Source organism: Lepidochelys kempii, chromosome 9 (assembly GCF_965140285.1).
Source record: "Lepidochelys kempii isolate rLepKem1 chromosome 9, rLepKem1.hap1, whole genome shotgun sequence".
Classification (NCBI taxonomy): Eukaryota; Metazoa; Chordata; order Testudines; family Cheloniidae; genus Lepidochelys; species Lepidochelys kempii.
The window spans coordinates 83,670,414-83,698,408 of NC_136388.1; the positions used below are offsets into that span (position 1 = coordinate 83,670,414).

General features: G+C 43.5%; 1 protein-coding gene across 5 annotated transcripts in view; it reads left to right on the forward strand.

The window, feature by feature from the left end:
- The window catches only part of TRPC5 (transient receptor potential cation channel subfamily C member 5), a 139,688-nt gene extending 111,707 nt beyond the window's left edge, over window positions 1-27,981 (forward strand). For all 5 annotated transcript variants that reach the window (XM_073361164.1, XM_078854247.1, XM_073361160.1 and 2 more), the window contains exons 7-11: window positions 3,681-3,876; window positions 23,075-23,281; window positions 23,470-23,511; window positions 25,561-25,650; window positions 26,856-27,981. In XM_073361164.1, the coding sequence (XP_073217265.1) occupies window positions 3,681-3,876; window positions 23,075-23,281; window positions 23,470-23,511; window positions 25,561-25,650; window positions 26,856-27,590 (1,270 nt within the window). In that variant the 3' untranslated portion in view covers window positions 27,591-27,981. The remainder of the gene's footprint in view (window positions 1-3,680; window positions 3,877-23,074; window positions 23,282-23,469; window positions 23,512-25,560; window positions 25,651-26,855) is intronic.
- The last annotated feature ends 14 nt before the right edge of the window (window positions 27,982-27,995 follow it).

Sequence of the window (27,995 nt, forward strand, 5' to 3'; positions counted from 1 at the left end):
GGCAACCTGCAAAATAGGAAATTATATCTATGGGACTCTTAGAATGAGCAGCATTGGTGTGAATTCAAATCAAGCCTAATGCTACCTCAAGTTGGCTTGAATTCATCCCTCCTTAGTGGTAGAAGAAATGCAAAATGCTTCCAGTGAGTCCCCTCAATCTCTAAAAGTGTTCCGAGGCAGTCACATAATAAGAGCTAATTTTATAATCAGAGAAGGAGAAACAGGAGCACTGTTCATGTTTGTACAACTCGTTTAAAATATGACACCTATTTACCATCATATTATTTCTGATTACTCCCCAAGGATGGGTCTAATATCTGTTGCGAAGAAATTTTCTGACCCACAAACACAGCTCAAGGAAAAGTAATATTCCTTTGTGACAGCAACGAGGTGAAGCCATTAATAATTCAAATTTTTAGGCTTTGGCCTCTCTGTGCATGAGAAAGTGGAGTGTGTCTATTGCTTAGACAGGCAGTCTGAGGAATATATTTATCACAGAGGCTCAGTCAACCAAAAGGGGGTGGGAGGGAGTCAGTGACTCCTTGTTTTCTGCAGTGTCATTTTGTCTTGAGAGGGACGCTGTTAACTGGGTTGCCATTTTCTCTAAGACACACTAGAAACTGCAGCCTTGCTGGAGGCTAACGGTGCACCAGAGAGTGAAGCAGGAACTGTCTTTTCCTCAGATGCTTTTAGAGGGCCGTTGAGGTTTGCTGTTTCTCCCAGTAGATGCTCAGAGTTCACATTTCAGAAATGGTTTCTATTTTAAAAGAATATTCCTCTAAAATATTGTGAGCCTCATCAAAAGTGCCTAACAATGGACATGGCCTTTTGGTTCGGGTCCCCTGTTAGACATTGCGGGCAGTATGTGATTGTACTACATAAAGAGAGAGGAAAGAATAACAAAATATTATTGTTATACAGAATTGCAGCACACAACATCGGCCTGGCTGTTTCCTATTTAGCGTATGAACCCCTTGCTCATACAGAATAATTTCTTAATCCACTAGGAGCCCCACTGAAATCAATGGCACTCTGTGTGGAGTAAAATGCTATTGTACGAGTGTAAAGGTCATACAATTTGGCCCTCAGGAAGAAAGGTGTCTGTTACAGCTGTTCCTGATAAGCTGCACTGCCTGCTAATGTTAGGATACCATTCAGGGTCGTGTGTGAGTGTCAATATAACGTTCCTTCTTAGCCTAGGGTCAAATTCTGCTCTTAGTTACAAAGGTGTAAATCCAAAGTAACATGCTATTCACCCTCAACGAGTTATTCCAGATTGATAATCATGTGGCTGAGGACAGAATTTCACCCCTCGGTCCTAAATCCTTGAACAAATACTTTCCATCTTATGTTCCTACCTGAGATTTATGACTGGATGGGGAGGATGTAATTCTGCAAGGTACAGTCAAGCAGCAAACCAAGGAATTTTTTTTTCCTCCATGATGAAACTCCCCGCCACAATGTCTCCTGGAGGCCTTGGTTAATCCCTTTAGTGCAGGCTATAAGGCATTTTTATGTCAGATAGCTCATTCTTGACTGCTCCCTCCCTCCCCTCACTTAGATTTCCCTTCTGCTTGTCCCCTTTCCCCATTCTGTGTGCAACTAGAGAGTTATTCCCTGTTGTTGGCAGGTGGTTTGACAGATAGCTCTTGTGTTTTCCCTTTGGCTATATGTGTTTAATGTTATTTGGGCTGAGCAGTAAGCTGGTTGACTTTTCATTTAGTTGGTATTCTGGTTCACTAGGATGATTCGATACCTCATTCGTTACATTAGATCTTAAAAAACAATAAATATTTTTCTATTGTTTTACAAACTATTTGCTAAAAATTCAGTTTAGTTTCCTCATCTGTAAAATGGGGATAATGATACTGGCCTACTTTGTAAAGTTCTTTGAGACCTGCTGATGAGAAGCAATATACAAGGGCTAGGTATTGTTATTATTGTTAATAATAATCAAATGAGTTCAGCTGTTTAGCTGGGAGATGGGGCGGTCCCTTTAAAAGTGGGTGTACTGATTGTGTCATGTGACTTACGGTGTCATCTGTGCTTTTTTCTTTACATCGCTCAGGTACAGTTTCACAGACTTAAGTAATGGGGCCAAATGCCTAGGTCCTTACTCAATGTTTACCCCATCCTTATTCAACTAATATGCCTCTCAGAGAAGTCAGGTTGTTCAAATCAAGGGGAGTTTTGCTTTATTAAGGATTTCATAATTTGGCCCAGGCTCTATAGAACCCAGATTGTAATACAAGAGTTAAAATTGTAAAGAATGGCAACTCCTCTATGGATAGTAAAGGTGTGAATGCCAAAAGAATTTAACAGGCAAATGAACAACCAATACAACAGATTCCTAATATTTCAAGCACATCCAAAATAGATTATATTCTTTTAAGCAATACTTTCTTGGTTTTTACAGTAAGACTCTTTTTTTTAAAAACCATCTATTGACCCCAGGCCAAAGCCAAAACATCTTAAATGTAGATAGAAACGTCAGCTCCCCAAAACTTGAAACAATAATACCCAAAGGAGTGATTATTCACAATCCTGATAACGTATTTGACATGACTGCAAAAGGTCACTTGTCTATGGCAGAAGCCATAGCAACCCATAGCCATAGCTCTAAAGTTAAGTGGGGTCAGGAGACTTCAAAGGAGAACCCTATCATGCTGCATTAATTAGGTGACACACTTTCTTCTGAGTCAGGACTGAGCAAGTGCTCCTGCATAATGCTGGGGGCACTGTACTGTACTAGGTTCTGCCATTCATCAGACATAATACAGGGGTCCCTAACCACCTGTGATGTGAGGATACAGAGTAGGGGTCTGAGCCCCATTGTCCTGGTTAATATCCAATTGAGGTAATTGCACGCTCTCTGCCAATATCACCCCTGGAGATTCAGCAGGATGTGATATTCACCTCCTCTCCTGTGATGCAGTACGGCCGTGTGCTGTCATAATGTTCCCATGCTGCACTTCAGAGGTGACTGAAGCGTTGCCTATGCATGCAGAGGTCTTCCTGATGGAGACCCTGTGGGAATGGGAGAGATTATTTATACTGTAGCATGCAAATTTTTAACAAGAGGGGCCCAATCGTGTCTGGCCCTCTGTGTGTGTAGGGGAATCTCCTTGTGCACCTGTCGGGGCAGTTATGGCCCTAGTCATTGCACCCCCCTGAGCACAAGGGCAGGGGAGTCACGGTGCCACTGGAACTCCGAACAGGGCCGGGAACACTGGTCCAGGGTGCAGCTCCCTCCTGCGCTGGCTGATGGACTGTAGTCTGTAAGGGGGAAGCACATACTGACCCTCCAGAAAGGAAGGTATTGGCTCTGCTCTTCAGCACACTCATCTCAGTGTGAACGCAGGGATGCAGCCTGCCCATGTGCACTGAAGGCCGAATGGCTTCAGTGGTGCAGTGCACCTTGACATCCTCCCCATGACCAGGGTGCATAGAGCCCTATGGTGCAGTGCACTGCAGTACCCATCTTCCTCATGGCAATGGCTCATAGTGCCCTATGGTACACTGCAGCACAATCCCCACCCTCACCATGGCTACGGTGCAGGAAGCCCTACCCTGCAGTGCACCATTGTACTCACCCTCATCACAGACACGGCTCAGAGAGACCTAAGTGTTTTTCTTGTCCTCCCAGACCCAACTAGTAAAGTGCAGTTTGTCTTTTGCAGACTTTTTGAGACCCTCCAGTCGCTCTTCTGGTCCGTGTTTGGTCTGTTGAATCTCTACGTCACCAATGTGAAGGCTAGGCATGAGTTCACGGAGTTTGTCGGGGCCACCATGTTCGGAACGTACAATGTCATCTCCCTGGTCGTGCTGCTGAACATGCTCATAGCCATGATGAACAACTCCTACCAGCTCATCGCTGTAAGTTGTCCCTCCATCTTCCTTTCCGATTTTCTCCGCAAGCTCTATCTGCTTTACATGCAGCATTTGTGTCTCATGGTTTCTTCCAGGATGACTGGGGCTATTTCCTCAACTCCTCGGCAGCTAGTGTGTTGGAGTTTCCAGTCACTAGACTGAACCAGTGTGTTTCTGTGTTCATGGATGATGGTCTGCTAGACTCTAATGCTTCTTGACTGCAGAGGGTTATCACCTATTAACTGTCCTATTTTTCTTAAACTCTGCCCTCAGGTGTATTAATCACCTTGCCATTAACAGCTTACTTACTTACCTTATAGCACACAGGAAACCCAATGCAACTGGGTGGTTTTATTTGAAAGGGTTTGTTTTTTTTCTTCACTTTTTGTTTCATTTTTAAATGTTTTCTGGTGTCTTTTCTCCTCAGTCCTATCACTTATTATCCAAACCTTCTTTGCTCATATGTGCAAAGAGCCACTTCTGTAACTTTTGATTCCAAAATGGACCAACTGAAATCAGTTAATTCTCAACTGAACTGCAAACCAATCCTGTAATTGCCTGATCCTGCAACCCTGAAGTCACTGAGACTAGGATAACGCCCGCACAGAACGCAGGATCTGAGCTCAGTTATGTCTGGCATTATGGGTCCACTTTCAGACTTGACCAACTCTGTATTTGAGTGTTCAGACTGGTCTTTAAAACCATACCCTCATTTTAAGCACCGAAGGGCCAACTTGAACAGCCAAAGGCAGAATTGGGGACACATTGTCAATGTTGGTTTCAGATTAGCAGTCGTGTTAGTCTGTATCCGCAAAAAGAAAAGGAGTACTCGTGACACCTTAGAGACTAACAAATTTATTTGAGCATAAGCTTCCGTGAGCTACAGCTCACTTCATTGGATGCATGTAGTGGAAAATACAGTGGGGAGATTTTATATACACAGAGAATATGAAACAATGATGTTCTCTGTGTATATAAAATCTCCCCACTGTATTTTCCACTACATGCATCCAATGAAGTGAGCTGTAGCTCACGAAAGCTTATGCTCAAATAAATTTGTTAGTCTCTAAGGTGTCACAAGTACTCCTTTTCTTATTGTCAATGTTATGAAAACTAGACTCTGAATGACAGTGGGTATTTGAGCAGGAGGAGTTAGGCACTGCAGGTGGAGAGGAAAAAGAACGCCTCAGTCTGTGATCCTGGGAAGGCATCATTCTAGATTTTATTAAGGCCCTAAAGTAAATAAGCCTGAAGGGAGCCTAAACCTTGTATACATAGTGTTTAAAGTAGGTTAGATTCGGAGGGTGTGTGTGACAATTTTGGCTGCTTCATGGATCTTGACATTATGGGGTGATGCTGTGTTGGGTTATTTGGGAATGGGAACAAAAGTCAAAAAGTATCTGAAATGAAAGAAATGTGTGCCCCCAAACTGGCCAGTGATACAGAGGTCTGACTCATCCCTTGTTGGGCTTCCCACTGTCCTTTCTATAAATGCCATTATTTACTCTTGACGAGGATGAAAAATCAAAAAAGAGAAAAAGGAAATTCACCTCAGCTTCTCCTGCTCCCATGTCAGACTTCCCTGGCTGGTGAGTTCTCACCTTACCAGCCAGAGGAGGGAAGGTGTATGGGAGCAGTGCTTCCCCAAAACAGGGCAAGGAGAGGAAGCATCTGGACCTTGTCTGTCTGCTTGCATCTTCCTGTTCCAAACTCAACGGCAGCTTCATGCCAATCCCAGCTATCTAGCTAAGTTGAAAACAGCCTCTAGCCACCAGGGCAGAACTACATTGCCCTTGGGATCTAACTCACATTAAAGCCTATGGAAAGACTCGGACCCTTAATCTTGCTAGCCACTTGGAAAATAGATCACTACACAGGCATAAATGTTTTCAGCGTTTGTCCATGCTTTCTGTACTACCTCTCTGACCAGCGCTGACCCTTCAGATTCTGGGGGGATATGTGGGGAACCCAGACAGCCTCTTTGACATGCTTTTCCAATCCTCTTCCTTACCTGGCTTCATATAGGGTTGTGGATGACGCAAAGCCCAAACCAAAGATTGTCATGAGAACCAAGGTATTTACTGTTCACTGTTGTTATTTCCTATTCATTATTCTCCTGTCTAAAGGCATCCTATCAAAAACCAGAAACACCACCACGTGATTTAGATAGCCAGGCATACACCATCAATAAGGAATAACAGTTAGGTGAGGTGCACAGTTTGAACAACCCATACACTGAAAATTGTTGATATAAAGCGTTTATGAACAGTGAACTTTTGCATCAAAATCTATGTCTGTCTGTGCAAGATCAGCAGACAAAGGGCTCAGATAAGCTATTCACACTGACGAATGTGTCAAGCTGTCACTGAGTGGAATGGTCGCTTCCTACCATAGCTTGTGACAGTGACCGGATGGCGATGGTAGATGATTTCCTTGTCACCTCATATTTAATACAGAAATTCCCATACAGCACAGTGACATTTGCCTGGAAGGCAAGAGATAATCAGCTACAGGCTGTCCTGATGCAGCACAAACTGAACCTGCAAAGAGCTCGATTCTTAAAGCTGGCATTTCTGCATTGGTGGCTTACAGCATTCCTCATGGCTAGAAAATTTCCCCGCCTCTTCTAAGGGTTATATATGAATCAATATGTTCCCTAACCACTATTAATTAATATTGGTCAAGTTTTAAGATTGTGGTTCATTTTCTTACCCTGCCTTCACAGAAAGTAAACAAAGCTCCCTTCCCCTTTTTGGGCTGGTTGCTGAATTGGGCAGCTTTTCTTATCTTAATGCTAGCTTTCTTGGGGATATAAAGCATATTAGATAACAGCAGCCCACTGCATGAGGATCAGGAGACCTGGAGAGTTGTGGAGTCCATTTTATACTCACACCAGTGAAAAACCTTCTGCCACAGTCAAGTCCCCACAGAAGAGTAAACACTGGCAAAACGACTGGGTGAGGGAGTCTGTCTTAGCACGTCAGTGTTCCTGAGATGGAATGGACAGTGTTCCATTCAGCTCTCATCCACACCACTTGTTAATGAGCCCCTCCGCCACGCAGTCAGCTCTTTCTTCTCCTCCCTGCCTCCCACACGTGAGTGTACAGCTGCCTCAACAGCATTCGCAGGCCCGAGGAGCAAAAGACCAAACAATATCACCATGATAGATCTTTCCCTGCGTGTTTCACCTCTGCATCTGCCTTTGCGGTGAGGCTAGAAGAGGGAGAATCTAGGCCTTCCTTGCTTTCAGTCAGTGCTCCCAACCACAGGGTTTAGTTCCTGGTTGTTAGAAAAAGTACAACATAAGCCATAGAATAACTGCAGAAGACGCAGTAAGACAAGCACATGGCATAACCTCTGCACAGCTTAAGGGAACTCTCAATCTACTGAGCTGCAAGAATGTTATGATTTTTGGACCAAGCTATTTCAGACTTCAATAACTGTCTATTCCCTGGGGAGCACCCTGTGGCCATTTAGATACTGATTTTTCACCGCCCAGCCTGCATGCTTTTCCAGTTTGCCAAACCGTTGTCAATATCTGATCACGGGAGTCACTACAGTTCACAACCAAGAAGGCAGACAAAATCCAATACCTCATTACGTTTCAATAAATTTCTGGGCCTCATCAACTTCTGAAGATCCGAATGTTCTATATAGCAGCACAGAACACTACTGTACGTCTTGCACTATTGGCTCCCTCATCTAAATTCCTATCCAGAAGTGACAGAAATAGCATCAAGTTATGAATGCAGAAGGAATATGCCATAATGATAAGTCGAAGGACAATGAAATTTATCTTCATGAGACTGGGGTGGCCAGGTAGCTCCATCATTCATGAGTGGCATAAAGTAACAGGGCGGGTAATGAGGTCAGTTTAGGTGATAAGTTATTTCTCATATTGTCACCGCTTGGTTGAGTCTGAAGTGAAGGAGTCCTTCTGCATGTATAGATGGTAATTCTGCAAAGCACCTTGATGCTTGTAGTCTAAATCTGTAGGTCATGTGAGGTCCAATTAATACACAGGCATGTAGTTTTTTTATGGGACCAAAGATGCACATGCATTTTGCAAGGGTAAACATTCAGCATGGTTTGTGAAATCATGGCCCAGATGGACTCAGATTCTAGGTGTTTTGCGATACCCCGTGGAAGTTCATCACAGGAGCTATATCAACAGTTATCTGAACCTTGTGTAGACAGCAAAAGCAACGTGAGCGAAAGAGAAATTTAATAGCTGAAGCCATCATTTGTCTGCACTCAGAAAACCCTGGGGCTGTGATCTTGTGAGCTAAGCTTGTTCTGGGCTGGTTAGTATTTGGACGGGAAGCCTCCAAGAAAAATCTAGGAATCTGTAAGAAGTCGTGTTGGTGATTCCGCCAGTGGCACTGAGCCAACGCTCCAGCATGGGTTTACTGGCTGTTTCGTAAAATAGGATATTGAGCATTTATAGTCATTTAATAAAAGATGGCAATTTTAGCAAGAATTGGAGCGTTCTTTCCAGCACCCAGGCCAAATTCAACTGGCCTCTTGCAGCCAGTCTTTGTGAATCACTCCTGCATTGTTCCCTGGATAGGATGTTTCCTCTCACCTCCTTTTGTGTAGCGCTGTGGTGCTCTGCGAGGCAGCTGTTGTGTTCCACTCCTTTGAGAGGTGGCTAATATCTATACACAGCATACATTTGGGACAGTGCTCTGGGCTCTTGCAGGCTAACATGGAAGATGATTATTCCCCCATAGAGATAATCAAGTCATAGGAGATTTAAGAAATATTTCCCACAAAAATGAGGGTTGCAGTGGTTGGCTGTCTCATCTCGAGTGTTTGTTACACTTGAAAATCACAGCCAAATGCACGTGTATCACTGACAGCAGATTGGCTGACCTTGTAAAAATGTACCTGCCAATGCTTGAGTAATACAAATTAGGACATTGGGCAGAAAAATAGGAACATACTTTTTAACTCTGGATTGGAATACATTGGATTAGGACATTGTTATTGGAGAGACAGGGTGACAAAATGGCAAATATTTTCCTTAAAAATATAGGTACTTTGTGTAGTAAACAAGGACAGCTGATATGGGTGGTTAAAAATAAATTAACACTACCAGGAAATTCTGACTGCAAATCTAGGAGCATTTTAGATGGAGTTTTCTTGCTTTGCCAGCAGCAGACAGCATAGTAATTAAGACACACATAAATTTAAGAGATTTTTCAGCTATCTATTGCATTGCTTACAGCACAGCAGTGGATTTCCCACAAGAAGTTCTCCTACCTCTGACCTCTCTGGCTTTCTCTTCTTCTGGTTCTGTGCATTAATTTAACTCCTTCTGTGCCACAATTGTAACTACTGCCTGCTGTAATGCATAGCAGAATTTCACTTGTCACCCTCTTGTCACAATGGTTTGCTACCTGCAAGCTTGATGAAAACTTTAACCTTCTCTGCTCACATCAACTGCATATTGCTTAGGTGCATCATTTTGACTGTGAGGCATTGTGGATATTGCTGCATTGTGTCAATTTACATTTGCTTAGAGTTGGGAAAAGGAGTTTGGAATGTACTGGAATGAATAATGGCATGTATCAAGTTAGAGAGTTTTCTTGCATTAGCCTCTCACAGTTTGTATGGCAACTTCCAACTTATCTGTATGTATATATATCTATATCTTCTTACTATATGTTCCATTCTATGCATCCGATGAAGTGGGCTGTAGCCCACGAAAGCTTATGCGCTAATAAATTTGTTAGTCTCTAAGGTGCCACAAGTACTCCTGTTCTTCTTGCATGTTGATCTTCCTGCTTGTTGATATTAAAGTTAGTTCAAAATCGGTTTTCTAGGTGTGCCTGCCTCATATTGCAGCTTCTCCCAAGAAGACATAAAGATGCCACAGAGAGGCTTTGTATGAGTCATGCCAAGAAATTTGAGGGTGATAGGTTCTGAAGAATGCAGGTGTATGTACGGGAACAAGTTCTTTGAGACACTTCTCAAGATACCACAGTTTTCATCTTAGATAGTTGCATACTTCTCAATGTCCACTATGAGTCTGTCAATAACATCCATACAAAAGTCCAAAAATAAAACCAGCCTCCCATTTCCTGAGAGTCATTTATGCAACATGCATTATACCTCATAGAATCAGACCATCCATTCAGCAAGTCCAATAGTGACAAATACTTGATGCTTCTAAGGAAGGTGTAAAACTGCCATAATGCACCTAGTGAATTGTGAAAGGTTGTTTTTGGGGAGGAGGGAAAGACTCCTTTCTGACCCCAGCAATACATGGTTAATGGCACAAAACATGAGATTTCATTCTCCATGGCCTAGTCTGCATAACTGAATGCTAGTATTGGTAACCATTCAATAGATAACAAGAACTTCCAGGTTTTTACTTCAAGCCAAGATATTCTTTCTGGCATTCTAGGGGACCAGAAACTTGTCAATTTTGTTGATTCTTCTCATGGGTTTTTCTGGAGATGATCCAAGCTACAAAACTTGGATCTAGACCTGGATCTGAACTACCCCCGAATGAGGATGCGTTTAGGGATTGTGAATCAGTCCGTAAGAGAAGTGAGGTCAGCTGCGATGTTTGGATCAGTATCCAAGCTTCCTCAAAGAGTGGGGAAGTGTTTGGACCTGGGGTTTTGGTTCAGGTCCATCTACTCTTTGTTATCTAGGACAAATCAAAGCTTGCATTTGTTTATATACCTTCAGGTAGAGCAGGAAATGAAGTTATGCTCTTATTGTACATGCTGATTTGGACAGGTGATTCTTGAAGCAGCATATGTGCCTAGTAGCAAAGCAATTGAGTTTTAAAGGGGGATGTGTACCCCTCTCCTTTAGCTTTGCTCTGCAAATGAATTGTCAGTCTCTTTTTTACCATTATGTGTCCCCCAATTTTATTTTGCATTAATTTTACTTAGATTATAAGATCCCCTGGGCAAAGACCATGTAACTTTGTCCTTGTTGAGCGGTGTATTCCGTTATGATGCTGTGCTAATAATTATGCCCAATAATGTAGAAAGTGGAATTGACACAGTTTGTGGACTTAGGCCTCAATCCTGCACTGTCTTAGTTCAAATAAGATGAATATGATGGTAAGACTCTATAGATACGAAGGCCTACATATTTAAAGAACACACACAAACTGGGCACCCAAAACATCCAGTGTGCACATGAATCTTGGGGATCCGGGCATGCACATACCATTGTATATGTAATTCCAATCTGCAAACAAACTTCCAGTGTTCTGTGCACAAGTGCATTTTTAGCCCAGGAATCGTTTTAGCTACAATTACCCAAACCTCAGTTAGCTGCTACTCTGTTATCCAAAAGTGGGTCACGTCCTCTGATGCCCGTTCACTACACTGAAAATTCTCCCAGTTATCTGAGTGTGTTAAATGTCTCCTATGATACTGGGATAATCAAGTTTGTATTGTAGCCCCATCTCTGTACAAGAGATGTAGGGAAAGTTGGATGATGAGCCTTTGTTTTCCTTAGCAGTAATCCCCATCTTGTGAGAAGCTGCATGAGTCACAGGGCCCAGTAGTGTATCTCTAGTACTTGAGGCTTGGTGGGGGACACCTTGTAAGCCTTTCATGGGGAAGTGAAGGGAGGTGTGGCACAACAAAAGTGTGTGGTGCTTCCACAATGCAGCGACAGGAGGACATGTGTAAAATTAGACTCTGAGCCTATCTGTGCAGTGCCAGGGAGTTTAACTGTCCTTTAGCTAGCAAGCTAAAGTGTTTGTTTGAAGATGTAGAGCTGCTTGTGTTTTCACTGGCTGTGGCCTAATTACATATCACCAGTGGACTTGAATCACACTGTTAATATTCATCTGCTGTTGCCGGGCCTCCAGATGGACCTAGTTTATGTGCTCTGACTTCAGATGCTGCATTCTTCTTTTGTTGCAAGAATTAGCAAATAGAACGCTTCCATCCTAGGGCCCAACCCTGTAAACGCTTATACCTTTAAGAGGGCCCAGCAGAGTCAGGCAGTTAAATCCTTCCAGTTGCTTTTTATCTCAAAGCCAAACCCCTCGTAGCATTCTCGCCACCCAGCTGGTGTCTTGTTGAGAGGAACGAAAGTGTTAAATGGCAAGCTAAGGATCAGGATGAGCGCAAAACCCACCCATGACTCCCAGTTTGCTTTGTTGATAAAGAGAAATTCACAAGTACAATATTGATGGGTTCTCTTTCCCCTGTTGCATTCAGCCTGCCAGAGCCCCATATGACAAGTCTGTGGCTCTGTGCCCCTACAGCACAGCAAGGTTTCCTTATAGCTACATGATGGAAGTCAAAATATCCAGATGGAACCACAGAGGTCGCAACCTGCCGCAATCTCCTGTTCTTTATTCAGACCTGACAAGCTGAATTACCGTTATCTCAGGCTGCTGCGTTAAAGAGCCTTTAGTTAAAAGAGTAACAACAACAAAATTAAAAGGTAGAGGAAAAATACTCTCTCTGCTTCTCTTACTGCCTGTTTTCTTTCTTTTCACTCCAACATGTTCCTAAAATATGTATTAAAGGAGCTTTATCTGGGGAAAAGAAATCAAATGGGATTTGGTAGGGGGTGGAAATTCCCAGCTGATGAGGAGGCAGTACGAACGGATGCATTAAGAGCCCTCAGAAACATGGCTTTTTTAAAAGGATTCCAAATCTCTCAAGACTAATTTTTCAACATGTTGCAGTCTATCAACTAAATCAATGTTAATAAGGTAAAACAGGATAGCCCCCGCTAAATAAAACAAGCTGGAGAATGTCTAATGAAACAGAATTCTTTGGTGTAAATATTGGTCTGGATTAATGTGATTACAGCATGAAGTTGTTGCCACACTATAGTTAAGGCCCTGTCAGCCCCTTCATTACAGCCCCCATTATCAGAGTTTGTAGAAAAATAAAGGCTTTCCAACTCCCACGCCTTGAATCCACATCTGCAGCTCAAAGGTCAGGAAAAGAACATATTTGATCAGTTATTAATTTATAATAGTCTCCTTTCCTTTGACGTAAGGAGGTATTTTTAAATGATCCTGGCATTTAGGCTAACATTTTTCAAACTTCGGACCTTACAGTTAGGCACCTAAATCCATGAATAAGCAGGTCAGTAAGCAGGCATTGAGTGCCCATTGGTGCTAGGCACTTTACAAAATATACCAGAGACACAGTCCTGCCCCAGTGACCTTACCACCTAAAGATAGGCAAATTATGGCAAGTGAAGACAGGCAATTGGAAGGGAGGGTTTAAAACAAACACAAGAAAGTATTTTTTCACACAACGCACTGTCAACCTCTGGAACTCCTTGCCAGAGGGTGTTATGAAGGCCAATACTATAAAGGGGTTCAAAAGGGAGCTAGATTAATTAGTGGAAGATAGGTCCATCAATGGCTATTAGCCAGGATGGGCAGGAATGGTGTCCCTAGCCTCTATTTGCCAGAAGCTGGGATTGGGTGACAGGGCATGGATCACTTGATGGTTACCTGTCTGTTCATTCCCTTTGGGGCACCTGACATTGGCCACTGTGAGAGGACAGGATAATGGGCTTGATGGATCTTTGGTCTGACTCAGTGTGGCCGTTCTTATGTTCTTATGTAGGGGATCATAGCACATGGGTTACCGCAATAACACTGTGTTTGTTTTGGTTAATGACTCAGGCTTTTTGATGATTATGTATTTTGTTTGCTTATTTATTATTTGGGATGGGAATGCCAGGATGGGGTAGGAGTGTATGGGAGGAGTGAGATGATGAGAGGAGATGAAGTCATAAAATCCCAAAAAGGGAACATGGAGTGAAGTGGAGGACTGGGAGAGGAGTGGGAAGAGGTAGCTGGATGAGTAACAAATCTCATACCGAATCTCTTTGCTTTGAGTAAAGAAAATCCCAGCAACTTGAGAAAACAGCTCCCACGGTTAGGCTTACAAGAAGGTTACTGTATCCCTACCTTTCTGGTTGATCAAGTACAAAATCTACTAGTAAACATTTACCAACTGTAGAAGTTGATGGCAAAAAACCTCAAATGTACTTTGGGGTTATTCATAATCAGAATCCAGATCTAAACATTGCAAATGGCCACTACCTTTATAACAAGCTGAACCAAAACCTGAGACCCAAAATACCCTTGAATCTTGGGAGTGCTGGAAACTGGAATTCCAATTTTCAGAATGTCTTTTGCCTTAATAATAGGCCACAATTGGATCCTAGGCCACCTTGATTATCACTACAAAAGGTTTCTTCCCCCCCGCTCTCCTGCTGGTAATAGCTCACCTTACCTGATCACTCTGGTTACAGTGTGTATGGTAACACCCATTGTTTCATGTTCTCTGTGTATATAAATCTCCCACTGTATTTTCCACTGAATGCACCCAATGAAGTGAGCTGTAGCTCACGAAAGCTTATGCTCAAATAAATTGGTTAGTCTCTAAGGTGCCACAAGTCCTCCTTTTCTTAGTGGAAAAGATGTGTTTTTTATCCCCCCCTTGCTTCTGAGGCCCATCTGCTCAACAGCAAAATGCATCAGCTTTCTTCACCACTGGATCATTAAGACCCAAATCCACCACACTATGTACCTGAAGCAAAGGCAAGGTTTTATGTACGGGGGGTGGGGGGGAGAACTGAAGCATCGCAGATTCCTTTTTACCCTGCACGCAATACAGTCAGCAGCGCTCGTGTCGGTAGGTGGAGCGCCACAGCTCTTCAGTGGCTTGCTGCTGATTGGTGTGGCTGACTGAGTCTGCCCCAGCAGCAGGTGGTGAGGGGAACATGTATTTGTGTCGGTAATGCTATCAGCCTAGCTGGTATGCAGAAAAGGCTCTTTTCAGACTGTGCTACAGGAGAAACAATGGGAAGCAGGGTTAACAAAGCCTTTGTTGATATCGTTCCTGTCCTTGGTGTTTTTCAGGGGGCTTTTTGGCTTGATCACCTTCATACTGCTCTGATTTATGTGGGCATTCAAACCAAAACTGAGCTTGTTGGAACAGTAGTGAGGAAAAGAGAAGAGCTGTGTCACATGCATCTCACTTGTCAGCCCAAAATAATCTAACAGGACAAAGGACAGCATGAAACATGGTTCTATATTTTCCCCAAATATTATAGTCCCAGGTCTCCTCATTAGCTGTCATTGTTTCCATTAGATATGCTACTGGGAGATGAGAGGTAATTAGCGTGTATAACCCAGATACCTTGTGGAATGTACTGCAGTGTAAGCTATAATAAAGATTTTAATTACCAACTATATCCTATCCGCGGGAGATATAAATAGCAGAGATGCTGGAGTGTGCATTTTCCAAACATACACCAAACGCTTCCCTTAAGTTGGCAAAATCAGCCGACTTGCCAAATGGACACATCCATTTCTATGAAAGACTGATCAGTGAAACAGAAAAACTTAGTTCTTCTTCTTAATTACTGGGCACCGACTTTGTGCACTGTAATCCCCCAAGGCACTTGCAATAAATATTGATAATTGATGGACATGTTCATAGCAACAATTGCCTTTCCAGGCAGTGACGTATGACTGAGGCAGACATGTAGTTAATAATAAGCTGCAATTAGACTCATGCTAAATCCTTGGCAGAATTTTAGGTACCTTCAAATGTAGGACTTATACTGAAGATGGCTTCCATTTTATTTTATGACTAGGCAGCTTAACACACGAGCAGTGCTATTTCTGTCCCCCGAACTGAGGACTGGATTGGGTCTAGTAGACTCAGACCTGTGTTGGTGGTTGTGTGATGCCACACCTTCTCAGTGACCTGTTCAGGAGTCTGGTGCTTCTTGGGGCACTAGCAGAGAGCAGTCCCTCTACACTCAGGGTGCAGGAATTGTAATTGCTAATGGCCCCTGTGGGAAAGGGGAACCACCTTGCACCTTCCCTGTGATATACTCAAGCAAAGGGTGTTGTCACAAGCAGACAGCTATCCCTGCCAGGCAACAGCCTGATTCCAACTTAGCCCACTAGCTGCTGCTGTATAACAACATATGGGAGCAGCACACAAAGCCTTTTGGGGCCGAACAGGAAGAGGCTAGATTAATAACGATCTCTCTCCTTTTCTGCAGAAAGGTGCGTGTTCTTGGAACACATTTTCTTCCCCTTGTCAGAAAAATGGGAGCAATGACACTCATGCACCTCAGCCTAGCAGGGAGCGGATGAAGTTCGTGGGGATTCATTGTTGTATGTACAGTAAAATTAAGTTTGAAGATGTCGGAGTGCTTGACGGCCCGTGTGCTGAGAAGCTGATGGGTTGTACTGACATGCTGCCACAGGCTCATTTGTTTCATCTTGACGAGTGAAATGACATGACGTGACGCAATGTGCTGACGTAGCCTGACTTGATCTAGTCCCACAAGATCTTCAGCGGGTGTAAATTTGACCTAGTCCTACAAGATCTTCAGCGGGTGTACATTTGGAATCGCTCTAGAGGGAAGGTGGTGCTGTGATTAGGCCACTAGCCTGGAACTTGGGAAACTGGGGCAACCCTGCGCAAGTCACTTGGTTTCTTTGGTCCACATCCACAAAGGGGCCTAGGTCTTGCAACACTCAGCATTGCAGCACCTAGAAACTCACAGGAACGCTGCTGAGATTGACAAAGCCCGAGTTAGGCATCTAGTCTCGTTATACAATGAAAGGAGAGAGATAGGTGTGTTAGCCAGCATGCTAGGCGGGGAGCCACCTAAACTAGCCAATGGGAGCTGCCAATGACAGGGGGTGTATGTCAGGGATAGGTGCCTCCCTATGGCCTGGACTTAGGTGCCTATATCTGCTTAGTGATCCATGAATGGGCACCTGCGGCCCCAGGCTTAGGTGGGAAACAGGTGTCCAGACGCCTAGAGTGCAGCAGCTGTCCACATGCCCAGAGGCACCTAGGGAACTTCTGCCTTGAAAACATAGGCACCAAGTGAGTCAGCACCTATAGGGTTTAGTGGGAGTTTTGTGGATTGCAGTGGAGCCAAACGTGGGACGTAGGTAACCAAATCTGGAGTTTAGATGCCTTTGTGGATCTGGGCCTCATCTGTAACATGGAAATAAAGGCACTTTCCTACCTCCCAGAAGAGTTGTGATGATAAATACCTGAAAGTTTGTGAGGTGCTCAGATAGCATGTTAATGGGGCCACTTAAGATAGCTAGATAAGACAGACTTCCATTGATGGATCAATGCCAAATTTGTACCAGCTAAGGATCAGACCAATCATTTGGCAAAGCATGATTCAAACCATGTGGCTGGGGAGGGGAGATTGTAATGGGAATCTTTATAAAACATTTTAAAAAATGTAAATAACAGGTTTTCTACCCAGCGATAAAGCTTGAGATTAGTGCTTGAATTATGCTGGATAATTAGTGTAGTAGGTAATTATTTCAGATCTGGCACATCTGCGAATCCAGCACTGCTATTGAATTAGAAAATCCTCATGGCCACAAAAATGAGATGGTTGCAGCAATTCCACATGGGGATCTCTGGGCAAGATTAATTATCCCTTCAACTGGCAGGGATTTGCCAAACGATTATGCAGACACTACTGTGTAGCCTCATTGCAATGGATACTGATAACATTTCTTTGGAAGAAAAAAAAATCTGGGTGCCTTGCCCTGTGTTTTGGGGGGCTGACTGGGCTAAGCAGTTTTGACTCAGCCAGAAGAGCTAAAATGTGCTAAGGCTACAACAGCGAGTGATAACCTGGAGGGAGGATGGGGGAAGTGGCCCAGACGTGGAACCTACAGAAAGGGCAGTGAAATCTAATCTTGATACGAATACAGAATTGCCATGGCAACAAGGGCATGTTGCAGAGCACATGTGGAACTAGTGGATGGATTTTCATAGGAAAATGATCAGTGTTGTTGAAAAAGCAATCATCTAAAGATGACGAAGGAGCTGGAAATCAGAGTCCGCCCAGTCCAGTGAGTAGGATGTCCACATGGGGGTGAGCGTGGCCTGGGTCCCAGCACGACCTGAGCTCCTAGCCCAGGCTGAGATTGCCGTGTGAGGTGGGGGAGGTGCAGCACCTCCACTAGAGTGGTGCCTGCTGAACGTGGCCCAACATGGTCAGTTCTCTGCTCTGCCTGGCTGTGATGAAAGATTAGGGGATAAGCTTCATATTCTGGCCAACCTCCCCTCTCTCTCTCAGTAGAAGTGGGGACAATGCCCAGGGCTGCCCAGAGGGGCGGACAAGTGGGGCAATTTGCCCCAGGCCCCACAGGGGCCCCCACGAGAGTTTTCAGGGGCCCCCACTAGAATTTTCGGTGGCGGGTCCTTCAGTGCAGCCGAACACACCTGGAGTAAAGGACCTGCTGCCGCTTCTTCTGCTCCGGGTCTTCGGCGGCAATTCGGCGGCGGGGGGTCCTTCCGCTCCATGTCTTCAGCGAAGTGCCCTGAAGACCCGGAGCGGAAGGACCCCTGCCGCCGAAGACCCCAGGCCCCCTGAATCCTCTGGGCGGCCCTGACAATGCCAGAACTTGGATGAGCTGTCAGTGCTAAATACAGAATACTCCTGTTATCTACAGTCACCACAGGTTGCATTAAGTGGTTTGTTGCGATACCTGGAATATGACTGATGCTACCGAGAGCGACATTTTATTCAATTTGCTCTCTTTTAATATTCCTCTGTGAAACGGCAGCACTCTTCTCCCTCACATAAACACACATCTCAAAGAAATGCTATCAACTAGTCGTATTAGGGGTTTTTTATTACTCGTTAAATGCCCATTGTGGTCTGAGCCCGGTACAACACACAGAAAGCTACAGTCCCTTCCCTGAGGAATTCACACTCAAAGCTGAGCTGACCACAAAGTCGAATACACGGGGCCATGTTCATCCCTGAGGTAGCTGCATTGATGCTGCAGCTGCAGGAATGAGTTTGGCCTATAATGCACCGAGTGATCAGGGAAGCACAAAACTCAGAGCAGGACAGATTACTTTTTAAAAAACACTTTGCTTTGTGGTGGGTGATCACTGAACAACTTTGCCTCTGGCCTGTGTTCTAAGGAGGGATGTGAAGGAGGAAAGGGTAGTTCCCTGGCACACACAAATGTTCTCAGTAAAACTAAATAGCCTTTCCATTGCACATTCCCAGTGTAAAACTACCCCCAAACTAGGTTTGCCCTCATCATTCAGGTTCTCAAAACAGCTGTGCAAATAACTGAAACAAGCCTGATTTGGAATCTCCTGGGAATTCACAGCAGCAAATGAGGACACGATTGAGTAATCTGGGTCAGATTTTAGCAAGTTGTTTGTCTTTTTAAAAGAAATCCTACTAGAGTTGCATGTGTGTGACAAATCAGGTGAAGCTCCAATGGATTTGGGACCAGGGTTCTCCAAGCCCAAGAGATGAGTGCATTTAGCTTTACAGGGGCCACGCAAAATTACCCCAAAACTTTACACCCACACCACACCCTGCACACACATACACCCCCACACACCCCAGGCCCTATTCTGGTCTGAAATGGAGAAATCAAAAAGGCTTAATTCAGACAAAATGTCAGTTTGGTTAAATACCCCCACCTTCAACAAAACAACAACAAAAAACTAGCAGTTTGCCTCCTTCCTAATAACTCTTTCCTGCAGCAACCACTTATCTCCCACTACCAACTAGCTCCTCCAGCCAGCGTACCGCCTTTTTATAACATGCTGGAGGAAATTATGTACCACCAATTCACACAGCTGGCCACGCTCTGCTACTCTATCAGACCTTGCAAGCCACAGCAGGCAATTGTGGTCTTTGATCTGTGTGTGTGTGTGTGTGTGTGTGTGTGTGTGAGAGAGAGAGAGAGAGAGAGAGAGAGAGAGAGAGAGCTCTCTGCCAATCCCTGGATGGAATGTAAACACTTAAGTTACATATAAATTCAAAGGTCATATTCAGACTATACAGAAGGCCATTAAAAATGGACAACAAAAATGCAGAATGATCCCATCTTCTAGCCATTTTTGTGTTTATTTTGAATGCTGATGAACCAGGGGGCAGAAGATTTGATTGTCCCACAAGGAGCAAGAAAGTAGTACAAGGGAAGAGCCAGAAGCTGTAGCAAAAGTGACTTGGGTTTGTGAATCAGGAAATACTTCTCTGTACAACAGATGACTAACCTGTGCAACTTGCAACTGCAGAACATTATTGAAACAACTAATTTAGTGACACTGAAGAAAATTAGACACATGAATAAGAATAGAAATTGCAATGACACAAACTAGGATAACCTAGTCAAGGGCTATCAAATCTTCCATTACAGGGCACAAATTGATCAGCACTTTCTGACAGCCTGCTCTCTAGTATCTCTGAAGCTAGTCTCTTTTCCCATTCCTGTCTCTGAACTAGGAAAACATAGAGGCAAATTAGAATAGCAGTTGCAACAACATATCACTTTGGTCTCTTCTAGTCCACAGGAAAACAGCAACTTTCATGGACTTCAACTCCATCCATGTGCCTGCTCTGTGAAATAACTAACACTTCAGTGCCTGGACTGAAGTATAACATTGGGCAAAGCAGTTGTCCAACAATAAATAAAGACTTGCTAGCTCTTTATCCTTCTAGGATCCTACCACATTGCTATATTTCCTAAATTACCTGGGATCAGCTGCATGGATAAAAAGGCTAATAAAAGACCACTTGGGATGATTTTAGAAGTGTACGTCTAGTACGTTTAGAAGTGTAAGGTTAGCTGAGTTTTGCTGGGGTGGGGATTATGTATCTCCATGCAAGTTTTGCAAACATATAACAAAATGTTGCACATTGAAGGTGCAGTGTATCTGTGCTACTTGGGATGTCAGGCTGAGCTGTGTGCGGCTGGGCAAAGGAGTCTCTCCCGCCTTTCCTTTCCCAAAGTTTGTCTTGCGTTTAAAATTCATCTTCACACGGTGCAAAGTTTATTTCCCCAGGAAACGGTAGTCATTTAAAAGTATTGCTTAGCATTGCTCAGGCAGCTGTTCCTAGCATCTCTGCGCTCCGGATATTGTATCCCTTCTGGACAGCGAGGAAGAGAAATCTTTCTTGGCTATTGTAGTAGCCAGGGTTATGTGGGCATGGTTGCCTTCTGGCAACCCTCCTGCACAGCTCCAGTAGATTCCCTGGGAGAAGGCTGCCTACAAAGCTTTCATGAGGCTGCGTATATCTCGGCTCCAGCTGTCTGGTAAGTTCAGATATTGTTTCTTTTAATGCCTGTCTGTGCTACTTATTGTTACTCCTGTCCAGAGGATCCGGCCAAAATGTAACATAGACCAAAGGGCAAGGCAAACTGCCTCTATGATCCTGCCTATGTTTAGAAAGCTACCACTGCGGAAAACCTGGCTACAGTGCATAGCTGCTGGAAATAGGGATGCTGGGGGTGCTGCCGCACCTCCGGCTCGAAGTGGTTTCCATCATATATGGGGTTTGCAGTTTGGTTCAATGGTTCTCAGCGCCCCTGCTGCAGTGTGGTGCGGATCTGACATGCTTCCTGTGTGGGCTGAACTGAACGTGTTCCTGATTTATGCTGCAGCCCTATTGAAGTCCAGAGCAGTAGCATGATGTGGATATGTAATCAAAACATGGTTCTGTTCCATCTCAACTGGCAAGACCTGGTTGTATTTTAACCAGGTCAGGGCAATGCCATGTAGCCAAGAACCCAATGTGCCCATTTTCATAGTGTAGGTGGAAGCTTAGCCAGCATCGCTGCGGTTAGTTAATGCTTATTACAAACATGCTCACATGCAACCAAACACATCGCCTCACCCTACACATTGCCTCCAGTGGTCAGTCTGATGGGTTTGCAGACTCCGCCCTTACTGGGAATGGCTACACAAGCAGAAAATCCCATGGCTGCCCCTCCCAGCACAGCGTGACTGGGGCCATATTGTCACCTGATGTCAGGCATGCTAAACATGCTAAAAATGCTAAACAGCCAAACAGCTTCAGTGTCACAGCTCTCAGCCCAGTGCTGTACCCTGTGTGGATAACAATACATAATGTACATCCTCACCATTGCAATTCAGAGTACGTTGTAAGCTGTATTGTGTACAGTTCTGATCGAAGGACTCAAGCAATTTCTTCCTTTTGTGCCCAGTAGTATGATTTCTACATAGCATCGGAAACAGTGACACTTTTTAAATTAAAATACAAAAGACATAGCACATGATCAGTTTGAAAAGCTGGAGGGTGTCTATAAATCCTGGCTGAAGTCAGACACGTCTCTCTGCAGATAATGTGAGATTTGTTACCATAGACAGGAAACAATGCTTCCAAACTCCTTTTATGGATAGACATTTCACAGACTTAGATTTTAAGCTCTTTGGCTCAGGAATCATCTTTGTGTTATGTGTTAATACAGTACCCAGCAAAGTGGGGCCCTGATTCTTGATTGTGACCTTGGGCCAGTCAGGTCACGTCTCTGTACAGCAGGAAAACGTGGCTAATAACTTACCCATCTTTGTAGAGCGCTTTGAGGTCTTTGGATGTAATGCACTAGATGCATGTGAACTATTCCAATGAGGAGGAAAATGGAAAAATAGGCAAAATGCATCTAATTGTGTTTTTAACATGCATAAGTATGATGCAGACTCCAAGTTTCAATTCTAGTGCAGAATAAAATGTATCCTTTTTATCAAGATTGATTTTATTTTATCTAAAATTTATAAGAGCTAAAATAAGAGTAGCTTTAAAAACAAAACACAACTACTTAAGATCCTTTCCCAGAGAAGTATCTGAATACACCTGCAGACTAGGAAAGAAAAACCAATGATGTTTGAAAAGAAGAGTTGAAAAATTCTTTTTTCTCCTCTCATAGTTGATGACTTCACTGGTGCTAACTCAGCCTAAGGAATGGCTTTCCTTGCTCAGCTTTAGGTGTCAATGAAACCATTAATAGTGGCAGGACAAATCTTAAATGACAAACCCAGGTTTTGACATGGGAAACACTTTTCACTAAAAAGAAAAGGAGTACTTGTGGCACCTCCTTTTCTTTTTGCAAATACAGACTAACACGGCTGTTACTCTGAAACGTTTCACTCAATGTTGGTGTTGCGGCCTTTTTCAGTATTGTGCTACATTTCATGCCAATTTTGTATGTACATGGACAAGGGCTATAGAGGAACTGAAGTTGTCTCTCATTCATCATGTGAGACCCCCTTCAGCACCTGTGCATTAATACAGATATCTTCTCACAGGGCTCAACCTCTAAGCTGATACATATCCAGTGGGTGTCAATGCACCCTCTAACGCAGCTTGCCTGAAGCTAGTACCATTTTGTTTCCATCTTTCCCAGGACCACGCGGACATTGAGTGGAAGTTTGCCCGGACAAAGCTGTGGATGAGTTACTTTGATGAAGGTGGCACTCTGCCACCTCCATTTAATATTATCCCAAGTCCCAAGTCAATCTGGTACCTTTGCAAGTGGATCCACAAGCAACTGTGCCCAGACATGGACTCTGAGGATGAACAGAAGAGGCATGAAAACCTAAAAACATTCACAGTAAGGAGCCTTATATTTGAGTATTTCATTTGCCCAGAGTATTATTAATTAATTCAGGCTCACAGATTCCAGTATCCCTTTGCTTTTAGTAGTGGGCTACTGCTGGGCCACAGCTTCCAGCGAGCCAGCAGGAGACATGGAGACGTGACTGATCCCCATGTAATATACTTGTACCTATTTAATTGCAGGAACGGCACGCTGACAACCTGATTCAGAATCAACATTACCAGGTAAAGCCTCTAGTTCATTAAGTCATTTATTGCCTATTTCTTGCTCGTGCTTGATTCGTGACGCCTTGCTGGCTGCAAAGTGCTGTAATATATTTTGACACATGTGCAAGCTCTAAGAGGTTTCTGCTCATTTTGCAATAAAATATGCATGGCTTCTTCCAAACGGTCTATGTGGTTTGGCTCCGCGGCTCACTTGTGGCCTTTCACCTCTTCACATACAGTGCAAAAGCTGGGTGAAATTCCCGTTGACTTCAGTGGAGCCAAGATTTCATGTCTGGGAACGTGGTGAAGTGAAATCCTCATCAAAATTGCTGCTTTAAAAAGTCAAAAAGCTTAGCCTTATTTTTGCAATGAATTCCTAGATTCATCACAAATAAGGAACAATTGGAGTATTTTTATGACTGAGGAAGGCTCAGATGAGAGGAATGTTTTCTTCTGCTGAAAAGACTTTTGTAGCTTCTATTTAGTCTTCCTGCCCAGGTTCAAGAGTTCATCAGATACAGCTTATAACAGGATGAATCTGTATTTACAATACCAGTTGCTTGAACCCAATTGAATGCATTATACCAGTATTCTGGAAGGAAAAACAATAATAATAATAATAATAATAAATCCCCCTGAATGTTGTTATATAGTACATCTGGCCTACATTTTCACAAGTGACCAATGATTTTGGGTGCTTCAATTTTTAGGTGTCTAAAATTGAGACACCTTAAAGGGGCTTTGTTTTCAGAAAACAGGCATTTGGTACTTTTCTGAAACTCGGGCCTCGCTTATATGTCTTAATCTGGGCACCACAAAGTCAAGGGATCCACAGCCAGCCTGAAAATGTAGTTCTCAGAGCTTTTTGACTTCACTGGGCTGTTGACAAAGAGGATTTTCAAAGATGCCCCGGGAGTTAAGGCTTCCTTTGAACATCCTGCCCTAAATAATTCACCTTGACAATCTGCCTGAGGACATGCATCATAGATTTACTCTCTCCACTTACAGACACAGAGAGGTTGAGGGCAACATTTGTAGTGGGAAGAGGCCTACTGCCATGCTGAAAAATGTGTGCGCAATTGCACACCTATGTTTGTGAACACATCTACAGGGTCTAAAAAACAATTTGCCTGTGTAATTATAGCAATGACATGCACAAAGGCAGGGGCAAACGAGCACATACGTTTACTTGCACAAATGGATCTCTTCCCACCAAAAATTCAGTCTGAATTGAATAGCCCAGGACCACAGAAGGAGTCAGAGACCTGGGGCAAGTCACTAAGAGCTTATCCTGTGAAGTGAAGAGCATGCTTAGATCCCAATACCAGCAATAGGTGCTCAAGGTCTGGGAGCCTTGCAGGATGGAGCCCTTAATATATGTTAGACTGATTACCCTCAGGATAGACTATGCCCTTGGGTAGATGTCCATGGTTCCCATTTACTTCAATGGGACCCCAGTTTATATCCAGGTGGGCTAATGTGGCTCTAAATGAATCCATCTAGTTTTGGCTGTTCTTCAGCAGATGTATTTGTTTAGCTATGGAGATGTCCATGACTCATGAGTGTGGGGAAAACAAATCTCCAAGTGTCATATTTAACAGTTCCATAATACCTGGCAAATATATGAGACTTGTACTGAAACTTTAAAAGCACTTGACATTCTTTAACCAATTAAGACTCATATTATCCCCACAATGTGAGTAATTATCCTTATATTACAAATGGGGAAAGCAAGGCAGATAAGTTAAGTGGCTTGAAGTTATGTGTCAAATTAAGAAGGCTGAGACATGAATTCTCTTCTCACACAAGCATTGTTACATACACACAACACTAGTACAGGACTTTGACTTATGCTTAACTCTGAACTTTCAAGATGCAAGATCTATAACTCTTTATAATGCTTCATTATTTTGAAAGAACATACCCCATTTTTCAACACCAAAGGCAGGTCTGTGACTCCGCAAACAGTGGGACAGAGACATCACAGACAGTGAAAACGCAATGAGACTGCACTGTTTGGCCTCGATAAGTAGGTAGCTGAATCATTCATGTTCTTTTATGTTTCAGGAAGTGATCAGAAATCTAGTGAAAAGATATGTTGCAGCAATGATACGAAATTCCAAAACCAACGAGGGATTAACTGAAGAAAATTTTAAGGTAATCCATTTTTCTGTAATACAGTTGCCTCTCATAACAATTCCTTTTGCTACACTAAGGCCTGGTCTACACTGGGGGGGGAGGAGTGGGAAGGATCGATCTAAGATATGCAATTTCAGCTACGAGAATAGCGTAGCTGAAGTCGACCTATCTTAGATCGACTTAGAATCACTTACTTCGCGTCCTCGCAGCGCGGAATCAACGGCCGCCGCTCCCCCGTCGACTCCGCTTCCGCCTCTCGCCGTGGTGGAGTTCCAGAGTTGACGGCAGAGCGATCGGGGATTGATCACTACCCACTGATCCGGTGGGTAGTGTAGACATGGCCTAAGTGATGCCTCCTCCTTTGTAAAGCACTTTGAGAGCTACTGATGAAAGGATTATTCAGTATTATTTGTGCTGAGCATACCTGTGACATGTATGTCTATGTGCATTCTTGTGAGCAGGCAGGGTCCCTGCCACCCTCTGGTTCCGTCTAGGCTTTAGCAGTTTAGCATGTTCTAAAGTACAATCGGTTTGTCTGGACTAGGATTTTAGAAGGTGTTTAATCAGATTGAGCTAACTTCATTTAACATCACATCTTTAAATGCTAGTCTAGATAAGACCAAAGATTGTGTGCATGAATAATAACACCAGTGGCAAGGAATATAATTATGCAAGGTAGCAGACCAATCAAAGGCAGCCATGAAGAGACAGACTTAGATGATAATCAACAGATTAAACATTACAGCATGTGTGTGACAGATAGGCAATGTCATTTCCTTAGTATGCCTGAGTTTCTAGGGGAGTCAGCCCCAAAGAGCTTTTAGGTGACATTTGTCACCTAAGTTAAAATGTGGGGCCCATCAACTAAGACAGAGTCACATTAATGTTTGTAAATTTCAGCAGAGCCCCCTCTCCCCCATTCACCCCTTGCATGAACATCTTCATTAGGTTTTTAAAAAATAATGATTCCTTTTTTTTCTTGGTGTCAAGAGGGCTGGCCTAGTAGCCGTTAGAGACATAGAGAGGTTCTCTCTCTAGGCACAGAATTACTAAAATGTTCCTTCAGCCACTGAATAATGAAAGATTTATCCGGTATTCTTGTACATAGTGATTTGGTATCAGACATTTGCATAACTTTGAACACTCCTCTCAGGGGAATACAATCATTCGTTCATGTCCCAGATGAAGCTTCTGAGTGTAACTCATTTTCCCTCTTGCCTTAGGAATTAAAGCAGGACATATCTAGCTTTCGCTATGAAGTCCTTGACCTCTTGGGAAACAGGAAACCCCAGAGGAGAAGTTATTCTACTAGCAGCACAGAGGTCTCCCAAAAGGATGAAAACAACGAGGATAGTTCTGGAGAAAAAGCTAAAGCCAAGAGTGTTTCTTTCAATATAGCCAACAAGAAAAAAGATTTCAATGTGTCCGCTCTGATTAAAACTATGTCGGGGATCGAAATTGTGGAAGAGAAGCCAAAAAGCAACGGAATAAATAAGCGCTCTTTCGTCCGAAATGGGAATAGGGTTCAGAGGCTTTCGAGCTCCAAGAAAGAGTCTTTCAAGAGGCTGGGTCTCCTATTCTCTAAGATGAATGGCCATGTGCCTGAACCAAATTCAGAGCCTATGTACACTATTTCAGACGGAGTTATTCAGCCGCATTACATGTGGCAAGACATGAAATATTCTCAGATCGAAAAAGAGAGAGAAGAGAACTGTTCCAAAAGTGAAATTAACCTCAATGAGGTGGACTACAGTGGGAACATGAGACTTACAGGACAGAGCAAGGAATGCCCTATGGTTTGTACCAGCTCTCTTCACTGTGCTTCCAATATTTGCTCCTCTAATTCCAAACTTATAGACTCCACCGAGGATGTGTTTGACTCATGGGGAGAGACCTGTGACTTGCTTATAAACCAGTGGAAAGATGGGCAGGAAGATCATATTACAACTCGGCTATAAGTAAAGCTATTAAACACCTGCTATAGAACGTAGCTAAATATTTGTAATTGTTTGCTATCACCGATGATTCAGAGTCAGGATTCCCTTTCGGTCCCTAGCATCGGGTGTAGAACTCTAGTTATGTTAGCCTGTTTTATAGCCACCTTTACCACATTTTTTTATTTGCTTTTTTTACACTCACTGATGCTGAACTATTTACCAGTTTGGGCCAATTTTAAGGATGTTCAATACTTAGCAGCAGAGGGCAGACTGATGTTCCCTACCAATTGCTATGCTTAGCCTGTGTGCGCTTACTGTAAATCCCAAGGTTCTTTTATTGATGCAGATCGAAGCTTCAGCTCCCATAAACCTCAGACGTTTTGGTGGCAGAGTAAAAGACCTGTACAGTTTCTTTCCTAATCCAAA